Source organism: Hyalella azteca, unplaced genomic scaffold (assembly GCF_000764305.2).
Source record: "Hyalella azteca isolate HAZT.00-mixed unplaced genomic scaffold, Hazt_2.0.2 contig1684, whole genome shotgun sequence".
In the NCBI taxonomy this organism is placed as follows: domain Eukaryota; kingdom Metazoa; phylum Arthropoda; class Malacostraca; order Amphipoda; family Hyalellidae; genus Hyalella; species Hyalella azteca.
In genome coordinates, this window is record NW_025931988.1 from 30,001 (window position 1) to 49,528 (window position 19,528).

The 19,528-nt window shown below is 40.4% G+C and overlaps 1 protein-coding gene across 1 annotated transcript; it reads left to right on the forward strand.

Annotated features, from left to right (window-relative positions):
• The first annotated feature begins 314 nt into the window (after positions 1-314).
• LOC108668702 (probable acyl-CoA dehydrogenase fadE25) lies at positions 315-12,214 on the forward strand. The gene is made up of 15 exons (XM_018155946.2): positions 315-515; positions 1,191-1,371; positions 2,320-2,448; positions 2,865-3,046; positions 3,623-3,751; positions 4,247-4,402; positions 5,229-5,356; positions 5,721-5,826; positions 6,173-6,300; positions 6,712-6,895; positions 7,684-7,848; positions 8,133-8,277; positions 8,556-8,777; positions 9,866-9,996; positions 11,076-12,214. Exons 1-15 carry the CDS (start codon positions 381-383, stop codon positions 11,238-11,240), a joined length of 2,286 nt encoding a protein of 761 aa, XP_018011435.1. The 5' UTR covers positions 315-380; the 3' UTR covers positions 11,241-12,214.
• Positions 12,215-19,528: the final 7,314 nt, after the last annotated feature.

Below are 19,528 nucleotides of genomic sequence, written 5' to 3' on the forward strand. Positions count from 1 at the left end.
TGGGCGCCTTGCCCCAAGCCCTTGCCCCAAGCCTTGACACTTTTTTACAAAATGGTGTTTCATTAAAAATTTAATAACCCTATAGGCGTCTAATTCCAATCATACATTCCTCATTAGTTGAACCTCTAAACAAAACAAAGAACCACCTCGCATTAATTAAAAGTTCATCAAAAATTTAGTTTAAAGAAAGGGGGGGGGGGGCGCTGCCCCATGTTGCCCTACTATACTGTCATACATATTAATGTGAGACAATACCTAATTACTACTTCATTATTTTTTCACTTCAAGGGACTGTAAGTTTCACGTTTTACTAACAAACTAACTTGAAACTTTAAATTAACCTCAACAGCTTACAAAATAAACTTTGCATTTAGTGCATAATGAAGAGTTGGGGTTCAGGTGAATACTGGGGGGTCGGGGCAGAGTTTGACCCCGACTGGATGCTGACGCCCCAGCAGCGAGAGCTCAGAGATAAACTCGTGGAGCTCTGCAGGAGCAGCATCAGGCCTAAGGCGGTGAGTCGTGCCGTCTTTAATAGGAATTTAATACGTACAGCCTAGAGCCCTAGAATAACATTCTATCGGTGCTGTATTTCCTCAATTTCATTAAAAAAATAAGTAAATTTTTACAAATGTTGTAACTTAGCTGCTTCGGTCATGGTAGAGATGGCACGTTAAGTCGCATGTAGGGCAAACTGAGAGAAATCTATTACTTCTTCGGAGGTTAAGATTCTTTAAAAAGCAACAATTTTGTCTATTACATCGCCTTTACTGATAAGATGGATCCAGATGCTCGAGAACTGAATCGAGTCAAAGTGATTCCTTTCGACAGTTGAATATGTGACTAATGTATTTTAATTGTGACCCTATTCAAGTAGTGATATGAGCAACAGCCTTGCTCTGGCATGTTTATTGTTTCGACCAAGGCTTAAATCGTTATTTACCTATGAGAACTAATTTGCCTAGAGACTCATATCCCATTCAGAAACGCACGAATTGTTTACAAATCTTACGAGATTTTTAATTCGAGTATTGTCGAGCAATATTATTACTCTTAATTCCCTTTGAGGTTTGAAATCTCAGAGGAATATTAGTTTAAAAAGTATCGAATAAGATAATGCCATCATGGTATTGAATTCACAATACGTTGTGCTTGCTGAATGTTTTAATTATATTAACGCCGCTTTGCAGGCGGCGGCGGACCGGCACTACGTGTACCCCAGGGAGAGCCTGCAGGCGCTGGCCTCCCTCGACCTCCTGGCGCTGCTGGTGCCTGAGTCGCTGGGGGGACTCGGGGCCAGCTTCGTCACCTGCGCCATGGTCGTCGAGACCATTGCGCGCTATGGCTGCCCCAGCACTGCTTTGGTTTACTGTTCAGTGTCGCTGCAATAAATCACTAGGAATATTCATACAAGAAATAAACTAGAAATATTTCTAATCCGCAATTTTAGCCGGATACTGCGGTGCCAGCACCGAACTGGTTTACTGTTAAGGCCAGAAACAATAAATCTCCAGGTATATTCTTGGCACGTCGACTCCGAAGTGGTACATATGTGTACCACGAATCGTATTTCTCCAAGACGTAGTGGTACAAAATTCAGGGTTTCCAGATGGCCTAAAAAACGGCCAAGTACGCGAACAAAAATAGCCAAAAAAGGCTTGTAACTCAATATATACTAGTATATTTGTAGGTTCCGGTGTAAAAATTCCATTTTTTAACTAGGAAGTACCCCTATCAAACATAATTAAGATGTATCCCTATCATTCATTTTAGACGGCCAACCCTAGACGGCCTGTTTCAAAATAGTACAAAAAAAAATAAAATAATATTACAAGATGAAGCAATTGGACAGAGCGTGTTAATGCGCAACTGTAAGCTTGATGCTGCTGCCCCGGCATTTATTGTGTGGTGAGAGGCTATCGTTCGAAAATGTTTGAGCGTCGATTCATATATGAGTATGATGTAGACGAAGCTCGGTGTGGGTGCATGGACGCTGCTGTTGTTTGTTGTTGGATTTATCATTGTATCATCAATATTGTACCTTGTACAAATTTTATGAGTCATGCCACAGCTCGAATGAACTGCTTTGGAACAATAAGACCTTAATGTCTAGTTACCGTATACTGTTCTCTAAACTGCTTTTCTGTAACATAATCCAGCTTTTGCTCTATATTGTGGCCCCATTCCAGTTGCAGTTAATAGTTCCAAAGCTAGAATGATGCATTATTAATATCGTTTGTATATTTGAGTATAGAGTCGGAATAGGATGACTAGATTCATGTTGATGTATCGCTCAATTTTTTGCTTGATTTGGCCCAGGCATGCACCTGCTGGCCACGAGTATGCTGCTGTACCGCCACTCCGATAACCCCACCATCACTGCCCTGCTTAAGGACATCAACCAAAAGAAACTCATAGGCACCTCAGTCCACTCCGACCCGACGACCGGTGAGTCTATTCTGGCCCGGCAACCGCTTGATATACTTTCACCCGGCAACCGGTGAGTCCAGTCTCACCCGGCTACTGTTATGGGAAGGATCGATTTAACCAAGTTCAAAGTAGCAAGATCAAGGTTGAATTTGTCTTCCGATTTTCACGCTGTCTTCGTTGGCGCTATCTCCGAACCATTTAAAATCTTCCTGTCTCCTTTCATGGAGTGAATTGATGCATGATATTAACCAGTCATGCCACCAGGAATTAGTTTAGTTCTGTATCTAGTCGTTACTAGCATTTAATATCAATAAGCACACCTGTCACAAATAGTTTCTCATCTTTTGTGTTTCCATCATTTTGACGTGCTTAATGTTAGGAATTTCTCTACTCATAGGCACTATTTTAGTCCGCAATTTCTCCTCATCTCTCAGGTGGTCATTTCTGGTATCCTCTGTCCTCCAAGTCGGCGTTCGTGTCGGATAACCTCGTACGCTACCTCAAGTACGGCTCGTGGTCAACCTCTGCAGGCTACGCAGACTTCTACGCTGTCGTCACCGCGTCGCCTGACAGCAAACCTGACCCGTCCAACATGACCACTTTTCTGTGCTTCCGTGTGGGTAGAAGGGATATTAAGTTTTCTTCTGTTTCAGTTTCTTGATATTTTACAGTGCGTATGGAGTCATACATTTTACATTACTAAAAAAGTAAGCGGAATTTCATCAAGTCCAACGCGTACGTAGTATTGGTCAAAACCATGTCAGCTGAGAAGTTTAGGTAATAACGAACAGAAGTTCTATATTCAATGCAGGCGACAAGGTAGCTAACCGTCCTACAAAATAAACTTTGGAACAGTGACTCGAGTTAATATGTCGATGTTCAAGTATTACATGCAGAACAGTAAAATATTAAATAATAACACATTGATAATAAAAATATGGTTGTGTGTTCGTTGGTTTGAGCAATTCTGTTTTTTCGCCGATTCTTTTTATCGCAGAATTTTCAAAGTTAACTGGGGTACGAACCTGAATTATTTTCTCCTGATCTTGCTTTTTATCAACCACAGGCCAACTTTTTGGTTTCAAACAGAATTTTCTCAGTCTAATGAGGCTCAACATACCAACTCATAACTTCCACCGCTCGGACAGTATTATTCCACTCGCGTTTAGTTATAATAACAACTCTCGTCCAGGACGAGGTCCGAGCTTACGCCGAAGACTGGCAAGCCATGGGCATGCACGGCAACATGTCGGGTGAGGTCGTCATCGACTGCGAGCTTCCGACGAGTCGCATTGTCGGGAAACCGGGGGATGGAGCATCGGTAAGAATAACGTTTAATCTCTTTTGCTATGTTTCGGTCTGCAAGACATTTGATAATTGGTTAAATGCATGACGCACTACACTGCTACGAAAACAAGCACCTCCAGGATTTGCTTTAAAATGCGACTATAAGTGCGTGAAAAATAGTGATAACTTCATAATGTACAATTATTGTGAGTTGGTTTCTGAGTTTTGACTAACACAAGAGCCACATCGTCCGCTTCAATATGTGCAACATCATCTAGCGAGAAAAAACAGAGATGATGCGAGTGTTAAACTATTGATCACAATGCATGAATTTTAGCAAATAAAGCCAATCAGTTCATCATCATTTGAGATTAACATAAACCACTGTATGTGTATTCCAACTGATAGAAAAATACTCTTATTAGTGCTGCAATAATAAATTATTAGTGTTCGTTAGTGTTTAGTGTTATAGGATGTATTAGTATAATTCAGATAAAAACACTAAATTAGCGCATTTAATTTCGTTCAGAACAATTCCGAAGCCGCAACCTCGGCATTTTGTGTGTTCACGTCGGCCTGTTGGAATGGCATCGCAATGGCATGCCTGGACGTGGCGAAGAAACACGTCACCAGAAACGCGCATGGCGATGTTGGCATGAGGGTCTGTGACTACCCAGCTGTGCAGGTGCGTGATGTGGCATGACTACCCAGCTGTGCAGGTGCGTGATGTGGCATGACTACCCAGCTGTGCAGGTGCGGGACGTGGCATGACTACCCAGCTGTGCAGGTGCGTGACGTGGCATGACTACCCAGCTGTGCAGGTGCGTGACGTGGCATGACTACCCAGCTGTGCAGGTGCGTGACGTGNTGTATAAGAGACAGCTACCCAGCTGTGCAGGTGCGTGACGTGGCATGACTACCCAGCTGTGCAGGTGCGGGACGTGGCATGACTCTTCAGCTGTGCAGGTGCGTGACGTGGCATGCTTGTCACTAAAGTTCAGTGAAGGTCTCTATAATGACGTTCATATTCACTCCATTGTACATGTGTGAAAACCTGACTTATGGATATTAAGTCATGGTAACTCAAGGATGGAACTAACCCCTTGTTAAAATTGCACAGTTCAACCCGAAAATTTTGTGATTTAGTAGCAATGGTGGTTATCGGTCAACAAAACTTTTTAATAAATTTTATCTCAGGTATCCCCTTGAAAATATGAAGCCTTTAAGTGATTAATGCATTTTGGATCAATATTATTCAATATTATATACGGATCAATATTATTCATATTATATACGGACCAGGCAATAAGTCCAGCAGCTATCTCAATCAATCGTCAGTTAAGGAAAGATCGGGTTCCAAAGGCCGGATCCCTTGTGAATCAAGTCACAAAAAATTCAAGAATCGGCAACAGGCCATGGGCCTATTTCTTCAGTGCCGACATTCCTATTCTATTTTATTCTATATTATTTTAGGATCATTATTATGACCTGAAATATCATTATTCTTTTAGGATCATTTCGGATCAAGTTTAACCGCGACGACAGCTGCCAGGCTGACACTCTTCAGCCTCTGCCAGCAACTTGACCGAGTCTCCAACAACAACGACTGGTCCCTTGAAACTACGTTGAAACTGCCCAGGTTTGTCTTCCGTGCACATTTACGCTGCAGAACAACAGAACAGAATTCTTGTGAAATGTAGTGAGAATAGGAATTTTCTTGGTATGCTCTTCGGAAGAACCTGTTAGACATGTTCTTGATGAACTTTGATACAAATTGACAATCAGCGATGTTTTTTGATAGAAAATATATTTACTCAAATCTGTAATCCATAGCTCCAAAGTTCGCATTTATGGAGAGGAGCAGTCACAGAAGTTCTACCGAGTTAATGCGGGTAAAATTCTCCGAACGGCAAGGCCGAGGAAAGAAATCTAGGAACCGTTCTGACTGTAGTTCATATCGTTGATGAAATTCCAAGGTAATCGTTGATTCCCGCTTCCCCTAGATCCCCGTACACATTCTGGCTGTTTCAAGTCAAGGCCACGGCATCTGAGAACGCCAGCCGCGTGGCCGGCCAAATGCTCAAAGCTTGCGGTGGAAATGGATACAAGGTGAGCGACGTAAATGGACCTATCGTAACAAGGTTTCATATAAACGGTCTTCGTCGAATAACTCCTTTTTTCACTTCTATTCCTAAGCATTTAATTTGAAGTAATTTTTCATCATGTTGGGTTCGAATTTTCCTCTTTAACGTTCGAATTTTCATTTCCACTGATATTTTAAAACTTAAATAAAAATAATATTATTAATAATGATATTAAAACCTAGAAAATTTTAAATAAAATAAATCGTTGATTAAAAATCATACAAACGAGACATTCATCCCACAAAATATGTCAGTATTTCACTGTTACCGCTGTGTTCCGACGAGTAGTGTGAGAGTTCTGTGCATTGCAGAGCGAGCTGGGGCTGGAACGCCTGTTTCGTGACGCCAAAGCTGGCTGCGTGATGGCCCCCACCACCGAAGTGGTGAACTCTATCGTGGGACAGGTGGTGCTGCTGGGGGCAGACGTGCTCGACTTGTGGTGAGTGATGAAAGGTGATGAATTCCTTCCTGGTAGAGATGGTGCTGCATGGGTCAGTCGTGCTCAAATCGTAGTGAGTGATGAATGGTATAATAAATCCTTCAACCTGGGTCGGTTGCGCAATTGAAAAATGACCCAAACCGGCGAATTTTACAGGAAAAGGCCCATCTGGCGAACCTAGCCAGGACAATCTATAATAAACAAGCGCTTGCAAGACTCGCTCAAGAGCAAGAATAAGGCATCTGCATGCATTTAACACGCAGATTGCGCCCACTAAATACAAATTTTTAGGTTATTCCATAAAAATGGGAAATATATTTCTTTGTGAAGGTATGTAGATCAAGATGCACTAGTTTTAGTTTCAATGGCGAGCTATTTTTATTGCTGAATCTAACTTAACTTTTTCGCCAGGAACCAAAAGCCGAACCAGCGCGTTTTGCACCAGGAACTTTCGAAACTCTCCCTCAGCGACAAAGAAGAATTACTTAAGACTTTGACGGAGGACATTGCTGGCGAGAAGAGCCCTCCAGCCACGGAGCCTTACGAGGATTTCGACAACCCGTTCAGCACGGCGCCTGCGCGATACCTGGGGAAGGTTTGTGGTGGGGGGCTGTGAATCGGGAGCTGAACGAATTGAAATTTGTTGAAAGAACGCATTAGCCATTTAACCTTCCTCAAAAGTTTAGCGTTGTTCTAGCTCGAATTCAGAGGATGGCAATATATTTGAACCCAATAGAGGTGAGTTTCCCTAACTTCTTTAGATTTCGAACCACTTGAAGTACCGTGTTTTCATGGCATGCCCTAGGTACCAGCCGCGTACCATAAATACTACATATTAGTCGCTAATATATTGCAATATAGGCCGCTGGGAACGGAATAAATTAATTTAATGAACATTATTTTCCAAAGCGATAAATACATACTAATCATGATTTACAAGTGAATATGTACAAATACGTTCAATATTTTGAATTGTAGCAATCGCTTTCTGCCTGTTTTGAAGACTCAACAGATATGGGATTACGAGCGTCAATGCATGGATGTGCACGGAACTAAATATTTCTCAAATGATCTTTCCGTTTATTTAATGTTGAGAAATTGCTCGAAGACAGATTTGCATGTTACTATTTTTTTCAAATATTCGAGTTCTTCGTGTTCCGGCATCCTTTTTTTAATTCATTAGTCCGTTCGTCTAACGAACATACAGACGTTATTCAGGAACTAATATTAGAATTATTTGCATATGGTCTACTCCTCCATCATGGTTACATGAATGCATTAAACACCCTATTTGCATCAGACATTATGAATTGAACACATTAGCGTATATACTATGAATACATTAAACGGCCGAAAAAGAAGTGATGGAAATGAATGTTATAGGAGTTTGAGGACGGAGGGAAGTTTCGTTCTGCTTTGGAGCCTAAAACATGGACGTCGCTGAAACTTCTGAGCAGAACTGACCTGACGCCGAGTGTGACGTCATTCAGGTTCTCCCTTCCTTCTGGCACTAACCACAGCGGCCTCATGCCAGGCCAATACGTCAAGGTAAGTAACGTCTCAGTTATAGCAAACATCTCCGTTCGATGTTGACTTTGATTTGTGGATCTTCGCTCATGCAAGATTTTACAAAAATCCCCTCCAACTCAAACTTCTGAACCTCATAAGGGAATTAATGCGCATATCACACTTGAACTTCTTTTCCTCACCTAATTTTAATAAACAAAAATTTGTATAAAATCAGAACTGAATTTTTAATTTATGATTCTTAAAAATAGAATTGAAAGTTTTGCATTGAAAATATACCATACAACGGTAACCCCCTACCGTAGGTCAGGGTGGAGACTCCGGACCACGGCGCCCACGAGCGGTTCTTCTCACCCGCGTCGCCGCCGTCCGACGCGTCCGGCATTGAGATCGTCGTGCGCTACGAGTCCCACGGCGTCGTGTCCGACCGCTTCAGGAACATGCGCGTCGGTGAGTGCTGGGTCCAGGTTTGCTTTAGCATTATGCAAACATTATTTTGCATTGAATAAGCAACGGTTGAAAAGAATTCAAGCTGCCCGCTAATAATCGTCGATAAATGGTCAAGCAACAGCGCTGTGCATATTAATTCATTCAAAGTCGAAAAATACCTCTTTTCTTTGAACATAAGCAAATCTATTTCTCCTAAATGAATATGAAGGCGATGTATTATTCAGATGACCAGCTGCCTACATCATCTCCATGAGACGACAAACCTGTTACTCCCTCAGGTTCGAGCATCGCCTGCAGGGGACCATGTGGGGGCTTCGAGTACACCCCCAACAGCCTGGCCGAAGTGACACTCCTGGCTTCAGGTGGCGGCATCACCCCGGGCCTGCAGCTCATCAGGACTGTGTTGTCCTGCGACGCCGACACAACCAAACTCGCGCTCGTCTACTACGCCGCGACTCGGGACGAAATTTTGTACAGGAGCGAACTGGAAAGCTACGCCTGTGAGAAAATTGTTTATTAATTGAGCTTCAACTGCCGTACCAATCAATCAGTTCTGGTACAAATTATCTTATAAATACTAAGTCAAACTGACCCCTGAGGCAACATTGAGAAATTATTCATCATACTAAATAATTGTTGTGGAGAAGAAAGTCTTAGCTGTTGTATATAAGAAGGGCACTGTTATCCATTACGGCGTTAAACGAAATTCTCCCAATTGATATTAAATGAGCTGACTGCATTCCAAATTACAATACTTTTATTGATAATAAAACAGCATATATGCTAAATGAAATTTTTTGGTTTGGGAAAAGACACATACAAAGCCAGAAATCACATCTTGTATACGATTCTAAGCGAATATTTTGCGTAAGAAAACGACTTCATCTAACTTTCGGTCTTGTGTTTGTTTGATAATTTCTAAAGTTAATTCAAATGATTTCAAAACATGATATTCATAGCACTAGGGCACAATTTTGAATATTAGTATATGTATATTTGAATATTAGTATAGCAGTATAGTATTAGTATATTGTTATATTTTGACTATTAGCATATTACCTTAGCGTAAATATTGAATATCCTCCTAAAGTTCGAAACTGAAGAACTTCGAATCGAATTGACGACGTTGGGTCTAGTTTAGTATATTTCTTCTTTTCTAGAAAAGTAATTTTCTCACATGTTTGTGAAAAAATTCCAATTAATAGAAAATGGTGTATTTGAAATCATATTACATAATGAAGATTTTCTTCATTGTCGTCAAGGTGAAAAATTATTTCCAAGATGTTTTAAGAATCTGTAAGAAGGACGGCGAAGAGTAATGACTTCTTTTCCAATTAATTTATTTTATTTTTTCTTTATGTGAACGGCCCAGTCGGCATTTGACTGCGCAAGCATAAAAATACCTACATCTCTTTTCTGACTTTGTTTTGATTCTTATTTTAGTCTCATATGTTTGACAGATTGATAAATTGAACCCGGCCAAATCTATAGTGTCTTGGGTGCTATCGGGCTGAACTTGTCACTAAATTTTGAACTCATTATCAGGAATAATTATTGTGAAAGTAATAAAAATGCTCGAATATTCCAGCGACTAAAAAAAACTTCCGCTTGGTCCTCTCTCTTGGCGAGGCGTCCGAGGGCTGGACGGGAGAAGAAGGCTTCATCGACCAACGCAAGCTGGACAGGCACGTCCCCAAAAACACGTCCCGAACTCATAAGGTGCCCCCAAGTCCCTGAATTTTGATGAGAAATACATTTAAACAAGTAAATAAATTTAAGACAACATTGTGAATACAACGACGTGACCCTGTTATTGCTGCTGGCAGTGACTGGTACGAGTAGCTTGACCCTAGGATGCAAGTTATTGAAGAAAGAATATATATTAATTTCAATTACAATCGTCAGTAAGCGCCTCAAGTGTCAGGAGACGGTATTATGCGCCATTTGACTAGTAACATAAGTTCTGCCTGAGGACAGGGATTCGTTGACTAAGTTCGTGAGGGATAAGTGAGACATCATCTGTCTAGCGAACTTATCTCGCACTGGGTGGTTATACATATGAGAGTTATTATAGATAATGAAAAAGTAGATAGCTGCGATCGTCTGGTCGGAGTAGCTCTAACAAGTGTTGCATCGCGGCGATCTTGCTACGTAGCTACTGGGATGACTTATTAAGGTGCCCTATTGTTTATAGACTTCTACTTCTGCCGACAATGTGGTCTTGTTCATCTGATATTGTCTAGACGCTGACTCTGTGTCTAGTACTCTTCCAACAATCTCCTACGCGTCCAGTGAATATTACGTCTCAATTACAAATGATCTAATCATATAATATAAACATAATGAATAGAATGAGACGCCTGATTGACACAGGACATAAGAGAATTATTTTAAACAGTCCTTTTTACCATTCGATGCTCCATACTTCTCTCTCTTGGCCATCGTCCCTCTTCTAAGGAACTAATTCTTTCTCCTACGTTATTCTGAGCACCTCTGTATTAATAAACACCTAAAGCAAAGCATTAAGTAATATATATTTTATATACCGCTGCACGATGTTATCAAAACATGTCCTGCATTAATGAAACTGCCTGAACTGCTTTAACAATAATTCAGTGCTGGTACAAATTTTCTCCTGAATACTAACTCTAATTTGGCATCAAAGCACTAAAAAAAATAGCATTCATATTGGAAAAGCATTATAAACATTGAGAACCTTTCATCATTAATGTGATAGATATAACAGTTGAATCGCTTAGTTTAATTATTGATGAAATACAAGGAAATGTCCTCTCCAGATCCTGGTGTGCGGAGGGCCTCAGATGTCCATCTCCTGCTGCCACGGCCTGCGGCTGCTCGGATTCAGGTCGACGCAAATTTTTGTATTCGGCCAGTTTGGTGACGAGCTTATCAGAAAAGTCTACGGCAGGAATGCGCTACTATCCACTCATACATGTTATTAAAATCTTCTGAGTATCAGATAAACAGGCGTTGGAGTATTTTTAACATCGAATATGTAAAAGTTTTTCACAATTTAGGTCTATCTTCAACAACCGTCGAAACTAATTTGAGTAAAACCACATGAATTGGCTAGCAATTATGGGTAATTATTATATTTATAATTTATATTTATTTTATAGGGATCGATATTTTTAGTCATTATTATTTCACCTAGAGACTAAACGAAGATTTGGAGGAGCATGGGGTCCCGAGTAAGAGATGGGACCCTAGAAAGAGTGGTCATGGGTAACCACGGAAGAAATTGGTCCAGAGTAAGAGATGGGTCAGGGGCCAATTCTCACAAGAATGACATTTATCGTGTTTTCAAAAACACCAAGAATCTTAATAGAGGTACATGACAAAACTACTAATTTTACAAACCTTATCCTGAAATTCTAAGTGGAGTGATTCTAATCACTGACGATTCTGCTTATCCTTTGAAGTCGCAAAAATCCATAAAGCATGTCCTCTGAATAAATTCTATAAATTGTCTAGCAGGATATGCGAAATAAGCTACAGTTGCAAGGAAGTGTTAATTGCTAATGCATTTTCCAGTTGCAAGGACTTATCCGACAGACGCCTCCCTATCTTCTCACAGACGCCATATCTCGAAACGCCGTATTAAATACGTTTTTCATTTTCGTGATATTAAACGCTTCCATTGCATGGAAATATTCTGTACACTAATTCACACAAATCACAGTTGAAAAAAGTAACCCTTATGAGTTTGGGTCTCCTCGCAGTGAAGAATATATTGACAATCACTTGGCTCCGGAGCCGGGAACATTTGCAGGCTTGGCGAGACAACATATCCCATTGCCTTCCTGATATATGTTTAAATACGCCTGTTATCCGGCAAGCTGCAAAAACTCGTAGTTATGCTGATTAGAATCGCCGTACGAATTCCTGAGCTTAATTTCTGCCCTGGACTGTTGGATTCCATCCATGCGCTCAAATCTATTAGATCGTAAAATTAACAGCCGATGTTTTGATAAAAAAAAAACTCCAAAGCGGGCTTAAAACAGAAACAATGCGGTCTAAAAAATATTGATACAGACTTGAAATTTTGCTCAGGGTAATCATCATACAGCAGGACCATAAATTCGACAATAATAGTTATATCGGTAATCCATCATTCTGCTCATTATTGATCTAACCTGCAGATCATTATTGAACTGGCGCCGGCATCACAAATGGCCGCTGTCGCGCAGCGCGTCCGCGAAATTGTCGATTAGTCCAACTCCCTTGTAAACTTTCTACTCAAAACCTGAACTACAAATACAGATGTGTTGCCTATAGTAATGTGCGGGCATATATGTCATACATAGTGTTGGCTGTGTTGCCTATAGTAATGTGTGGGCATAGATGTCACAGTGTTGCCTGTAGTAGTGTGTGGGTATAGATGTTACACTGCAGTGTTGCCTATAGTAATGTGTGGGCATAGACGTCACAGTGTTGCCTGTAGTAGTGTGTGGGCATAGATGTTACAGTGTTGCCTATAGCAAGGTGTGGGCATAGATGTCATAGTGTTGCCTATAGTAATGTGTGGGCATAGATGTCACAGTGTTGCCTGTAGAAGTGTGTGGGCATAGATGTTACAGTGTTGCCTGTAGTAGTGTGTGGGCATAGATGTTACAGTGTTGCCTATAGCAAGGTGTGGGCATAGATGTCATATTGTTGCCTATAGTAAGGTGTGGGCATAGATGTCTCCATCAACCTGAGGCTCTAAGTAACTTTAACCGAAGTCCCGACTTTATTAAAGTAAGCATACATGCATGCGCATTAGGAGGACGTTTGAGCTTTAATTTACCGCTATTAATTAAATGTTCAAGTAGAAATTGCAATTCAAAAATTATAAAATAATAAATTCTTTGCTAAAGATTTAGAAAAATAAGTTTATTTGCATCATACAAACGCCGATCGACCCTGAAGCCCCTTCTTTTAAGTTCCTTTTTATTTTTTTGGCGGGTAATTTTTTTTATTTTATCGCCTAAAAATCTGTACGTTCTATCATTATAAAAATCGTTTAGTTTTACGTTTTATCCGTACGTTTTATTCTATTATTAACAAAATGAATGAGAAAAAAAGCGCTTCTGGTTGCCCAAAATCAAAAAAACGGATGGGGGCGAAGCCCCCGTTTTTCCGCGCCACTACGCGTTTTGGTATTGACATTGTCATTTTGAATCGGGCTCGCCAAGCTCCCGCGTTTCCAAGTAATCCGCGTTGCTCCGCCGCCATCTTTGTAGACCATTCTTTCGTTCTTGCTCGTTTCAGTCGGTTGGATGTTTTGGTGAATGGTGACAATGGAGAAAGAAAGAGCCAAGCAGAAAGGATTAAGCTATTAATTAATGAATAATTATCATGCACGTGATCAGTGGTGTATGCTGGGTAAACCAACCCCTACTTCTTCCTCATTCAATAAGCGTGCCTATAAGGCATCAACAATATTTTTTAAGCTTTAAACTTCCTCGCATCATTATAACGTAACAGCATAGAAAAAAATTTCGTGGGCACATAAAAATGTTAAATAGTCAGTATGTAGTATAGAATAGTATCGCAAATTAAATTAAAATTGATTATATATATTTCAAGCTTTAAAATTCCTTTTTGTCATGTATAAAGAAATTAATTTCATTACTCGAGTTAAATTTTTGAATGTGAACAGTTAAAAAAAGTTTTTCGGAAGTTATGTTGGTAAACATTATTATTTAAATTTCATGGGTAACTTTCCAAAATTTGACTAATTAGCTTTTATATCCATTTCCAATATTTGTAAGGCGCCTTTCCATTATTGGAGGATGTCAAATGGAGAAAAATCAGCCTGAATCTGATATGAAATTGGAAGGCAAATATCGTCTGATTTTCTTGGTGGTGCAATGGATGAGAAAATTTCAGATTCCAGGTCGTTAGTTTGAGGATATTGGGTGCTCAGGAATCCTTCTCATTCAAAAAATTGCAAGGTTCCCTGAAATTCATGACAAATTTATCTCCTCCATGCATGCCAGCAATACAACAATGAGAAATGAACTGTTAGGAAACGGTCTTTACCACCATCGTTTTTATATGGGGACAAATAGTATAGTTGACTTTGAACACTGTTCCCATTGAGAGTATATATTCCTCACAGACACGCAACACACGTAAGAACAAACTCAACATTTCAAGACTTCACCTCTGCCGCATTGGAGGCTGCCGTGCAATTTTCATGAAGCATTCCTAATATTTCGCCTGACTACGCGTAGGTGCAAGAGAGTCTAACGATCGAACTGGTGCAACTCGCTTGATTTTACGCAAATTTGGTTGAGTGGTTCAAAGCAAAGCGTAATTGCCTGCTGTTATAGCCGGCTCTCTAATGTGGTGTGTGACGAACGGTACTATTTAAAAGCTTGGTTATTCTCTATGAAGTTCATAGCTTCGTGGGAAATAACTTTTTGGCTCCGCGTACAAGCTTATATTAAAGTTATTTACATTTAAGGATAATAATTTTACTCAAAGAAACATCATTCATTGCAAGTATAATACATTGTACTATAGAGCCGAGGTGGATGGCCTGAGATTTGGGTTGTTCATGAATGGCCTTGCGTAATATTATCATTACCACATCTACAAACCTTCGATGTCATGAAATGAGTCACATCGATTTGTTGACTATTTAGTGAACTCGATGGACCTGTCCACCAAATGCATCTAGATATTCTTGAACCAACACAGACTCTTCATCTCGAAAGGACGCTGAACAGTTTCGGCCACGGCCACTTGCCATTTCAAAACGGTAGATCGTGCGGGCAACCAGCAACACAAATTCGCGGAGTCCAGTGATCAGTCATTCTGTTTGCGTATTGAAGGGTATGGATAGAGCAGTGGGTGGAATGCTTTTGGCTTCGAGTGATGACGTTATTGTGACGTGAAATGTCTTAATGGACCAATGGCAAGTCTTCATCAAGGGATTTGAAGAATATTCTGGCGCAATCGAAAGATATTCAACCAATGAATATATTCTCATGTTGTAAGGCAATTATTGATCGGAATAACCCAATTATGTCCCATATTAGGCATACTTTACATATAGGTGCAGTAGTTAATTTTTAGAAATTCTGTTCGCGTATTGAAAGGTATGGATAGAGCAGTGGGTGGAATGCTTTTTACTTCGAGTGATGACGTCATTGTGACGCGAAATGTCTTAATGGACCAATGGCAAGTCTTCATCAAGGGATCTGAAGAATCTTTGACGTAATCTTGCCCTTTGTAGTGAGCCTCATCGAAATAAATTCATGGATGAGCATCACCACGCTGCTGCGCATGCGAGTTTTTGCTGCCTCGACATTTAAACAAAATCGCACGTCTAACCACGACCACAAGTCGGAATATTAACTCACACTTGCAAAATCATCATTTGATCAGTGATGTGTTACATCAATGATGTTACACATCAATGATGTATCATCATCAATGATGTGTATCATAAACATCAATGATGTGTATCAAAACATCAGTGGTGTGTAACATCAACATCGATGATGTTCAAATGTTTGAGCATCATTTCCCTAACAAAATTCGGGGACCGCCTAGGCTTCGGCCGAATTGTCACTACACTCGGCGCAAAGTTATTCTGGGTCAGTTGGCCAACTGATCGCAATCAGCGACTAGTCAGAACCTCCTGGCCGACTTTATGGTCTCCTGAGAGTAGGGCAAGAGTTGGCAGAATCCCCTCAGTCCCCTCACCAGGCTCTGGTAGCTGTCTGATTCGGGGGCCGGAATGTAGACCAAAAAGCGGACATACAGAGAAGCTGATTTACGTTCGGTCCGAGTCCTAGGCGGTCCCTAATTCAGGCTCGCCACCAACTAAAATTTTCGATAGGGTTGAACATTGATGTACAAGTTATTGCTAAAATTAATATGGATTTTTAGGTTGAATGGTTTAGGTTATATATGGTACGTTGGTATACCGCACGTTTGGTGCGTTTATACCGCACGTCTGGTACGTTTGTACCGCACGTCTGGTACGTTTGTACCGTTGGTTTTAGCAAAGGGTAACATATTCGAAACGAATATGTTTCGTTTTAACAAATATTTGAATATCAAATGCTTCGTCGTGACTGAGCGATTGAAATGTCCGCGGCTGTCGGTCAAAGACGCCTCATCAAGCCGCTGTTGCCGATATAGGGCAGCAGCGATGCCCAAACTTTGCCTTGTAAATCAATTCCAGTTTCGTCGCCAGATATTGTGAGATCCCGAAGCTCGTAGGCAGGCATTACTGATGGTTAGGCTTCATTATCCCACTAAGGTAAGTCTTCATTACTACAAGCCTACAAGCGTTATTAACGATGTCGCTGCGATGCTGATTATAACCTGTATGCTATTTAGAGCACGAAATCAAGCTAAACAAACCGGTCGCGCCTTTGAAAAAAATTGCCATATAAGCAAGAACGAACCTGAAAAACATTTTTTGTACGCTATTTCGAAGTGTAGGACTAAAAACGGTATTTCTGATTATAAAATAGGCCTATGCCCCGATTACACAAGGTTTATTTTACTAATTTCTGCCACAGTAACCCAAGACGCTTCGCAGCGCTGGGTGTCAAAAATCTTTATAAGAACATCAGCTCATTGATATTACCTGCAATTGAAGTTGCTTCATATGCATTATTACTGAATACTTTGGCGAGCGAGGAGCTTCCACAGGTAATTGTATCCCAGACTAAACTATTCTCGCCCCTTCTCTCGCCGTCAAAAACACTATATTACGCATATCATTTCAGTACCGTGACTACGAGTACATAATAAAAGGTTGTGAGTTTGTCAATGTATTTAACGCTAACTTACTCTGGAATTAAAAAAAATATCTAGTTATTATTAAAAATAGATATTTAGATATTGGTTGCTCGATGTCTCCTGCCAGCCCACCCAATGTAGAAAATTTTTAGTGTAACAATGCATACAATAAGTTTTCTTCGGTACAAAAAAGTCACGAAAGACTTCTTTCATATTATTATTCAGCAACATGAATGACACCAGCATGTTCAAGTGAGCAATAAAAATAAATGATGACATGCGATGAGGGTTTGAATTTTTATGAAAAGAGAAAACTTGGGTGTAAAATAATCGAGTACCTCTCTGGTTAAATTTCCTGAGTTTAATTTCCTAAAATACACATAAAAGTTAAATATGTTTCTGTCCCGGCGTTAAAGCATGGGAATATGATATAATATAATAATCAATATTTATCTGAGGATTATTTCTGTTACTGTTATTTAAACGATCAAAACGCTCGAGAAATAAAACGACATCAGTGCAGTGCTGAAATAATAATCATTAGCGAAACAAATATCCTATTTCAGTTTGTGCTTCTTCATGACCGGAAGATAAGAATATCAGCGGCTTCTTGGATACGGCGCCTCGTGACGTAATTTATTAATGGGAGATAGCACTAGCGATGCCTACTTTATTATAGTCGAATGCTTTCAATGCCAGATGGAATCTACAAATTACTGATCATGGACTGCAGAATCAGCGTCTTTTTCTGTGCCAATAACAAGAAGCAGAGGAGTCATGCAACGTGTTAATATGCAATGAGAAATCACAATTTACCCACGTATCCACTAGATTTCACTAACTAGGTGAAACGAATAATTGAAAATTACTGACCGGTTCGATATCGTAACAAGCAACTTTATCCTAAATTAAACTATTCCTACATCTCACAGAGGCTGCTCAAGCAAACGTAACAGCCGTCGGCCACAGTTTTAACTCCTAATCAAGTCTTGTAGCAAATTCTTTGTCTAAACATGCTCAGCTAATGTCAGCCACGGAGCTAGGAAGTCACAGGCCGCGCTGGAAACATCGCAAGTCATTCTAGTGCCGCGACTTTCTAACATGGCCATGTCGTTACCCACTCAATGTTAATAAAAGGGTCGTATTGTTCATAAATTATTTTCATAACTCACTGGGATTAGGTCCTAGCAAGGTCTGGTTTAGTTCATTTTGTAGCTTTTGAAGAGAAAAGAGACTTTTACTAACCGACCTAACCTGCGATTTGGCGTTTTTTAGCTATTAATTTTTTAAAAACCACGTGGTAGCAGAGTCTAGATTAATTTAGACTCTACCAAGCGTGCGGATTGTTCATACCAGATTACCCACTCAAATCTGGTATTTTTGCACTATTCGACCCTAGGGTCGTATTGTTCATACCCGATTCAACCGGGAGGGTCGGATTGTTCAAACCCGATTCTACCCGATTCTACCCGATTTCATTCCAATGGTAATCGATTCTACCTGGTATGAGATACCAGGATCTACCAGGTAGCATCATAAAAAAGGGGTCATCTAACCATAAAAAGGACGGCTTGAAGCCACTGCTCCATCATATATAAGTTAATTAGCCTGCATTTTAAAATGGGAAATAAGCAAAATACTTATTAGGGCCAGTTTTATGGAAGTTTATGGTTTTTTCCACTATTTCGTCTGAGATAGACGAGGATAACTCATAGATGTGACAGCTCTCCCGCAACACCATTCATGAGATGAAAGAATACTTTAGTTATAGATAGAATTTGCATCCATATTGAACGTTTCTGTTGTAGCGTTCAGTTGTTTCATATCAGTTGCCACACGCTCTTCGAATATGTGAGATGTTAAATTTTTTATTATTCGCGATGATATGTAATCGCATCCGGTTACTTGACTGAAGTGAGCAAGGATCGTGAAAGAGATTGGTTGGCTTTGCATTGTATGGAAGCGCTTTGTGAGTTCCATAAAAGGTAATGGTACTAAGCGCCCCAGTTCATACAACTACAACATGCCGCCTTCTTATACACCTACATACATCGTTTGAATCAGTCACGGGAGTGAAACAACGTCGTATAATCTTTATTCGCATTTGAAATAAAACATATGGTTGGAGGCGCCATATAAGTTCGTTAAGATTTAACGGTGCTAAACGAGCTACTGTATAAGCCGTACGCTGTCCAATACAACAGCATTTGAGTAGGTCACCATATTGCGCCTACTTCGTACAATCTTTTCTCGCATTTCAGAATATTTTTTAGCACCAGTTCAAGGGCTTAGGAATTTATTCTGTCATCCCTATCGAAATTCGAAGACCGGTCAGCCGCTGGCACACGGACGCCCCAGGTTCTTATGGCCGGGTAAATTAGAAGCTCTATGTCCGCATTAGGTTCCGGTTGCCGTAGCGAAATAAGCGCCGAAATGGAATCTTGTGAAATTACTCGTCGAGCTTGGGGCGATCGTGGGG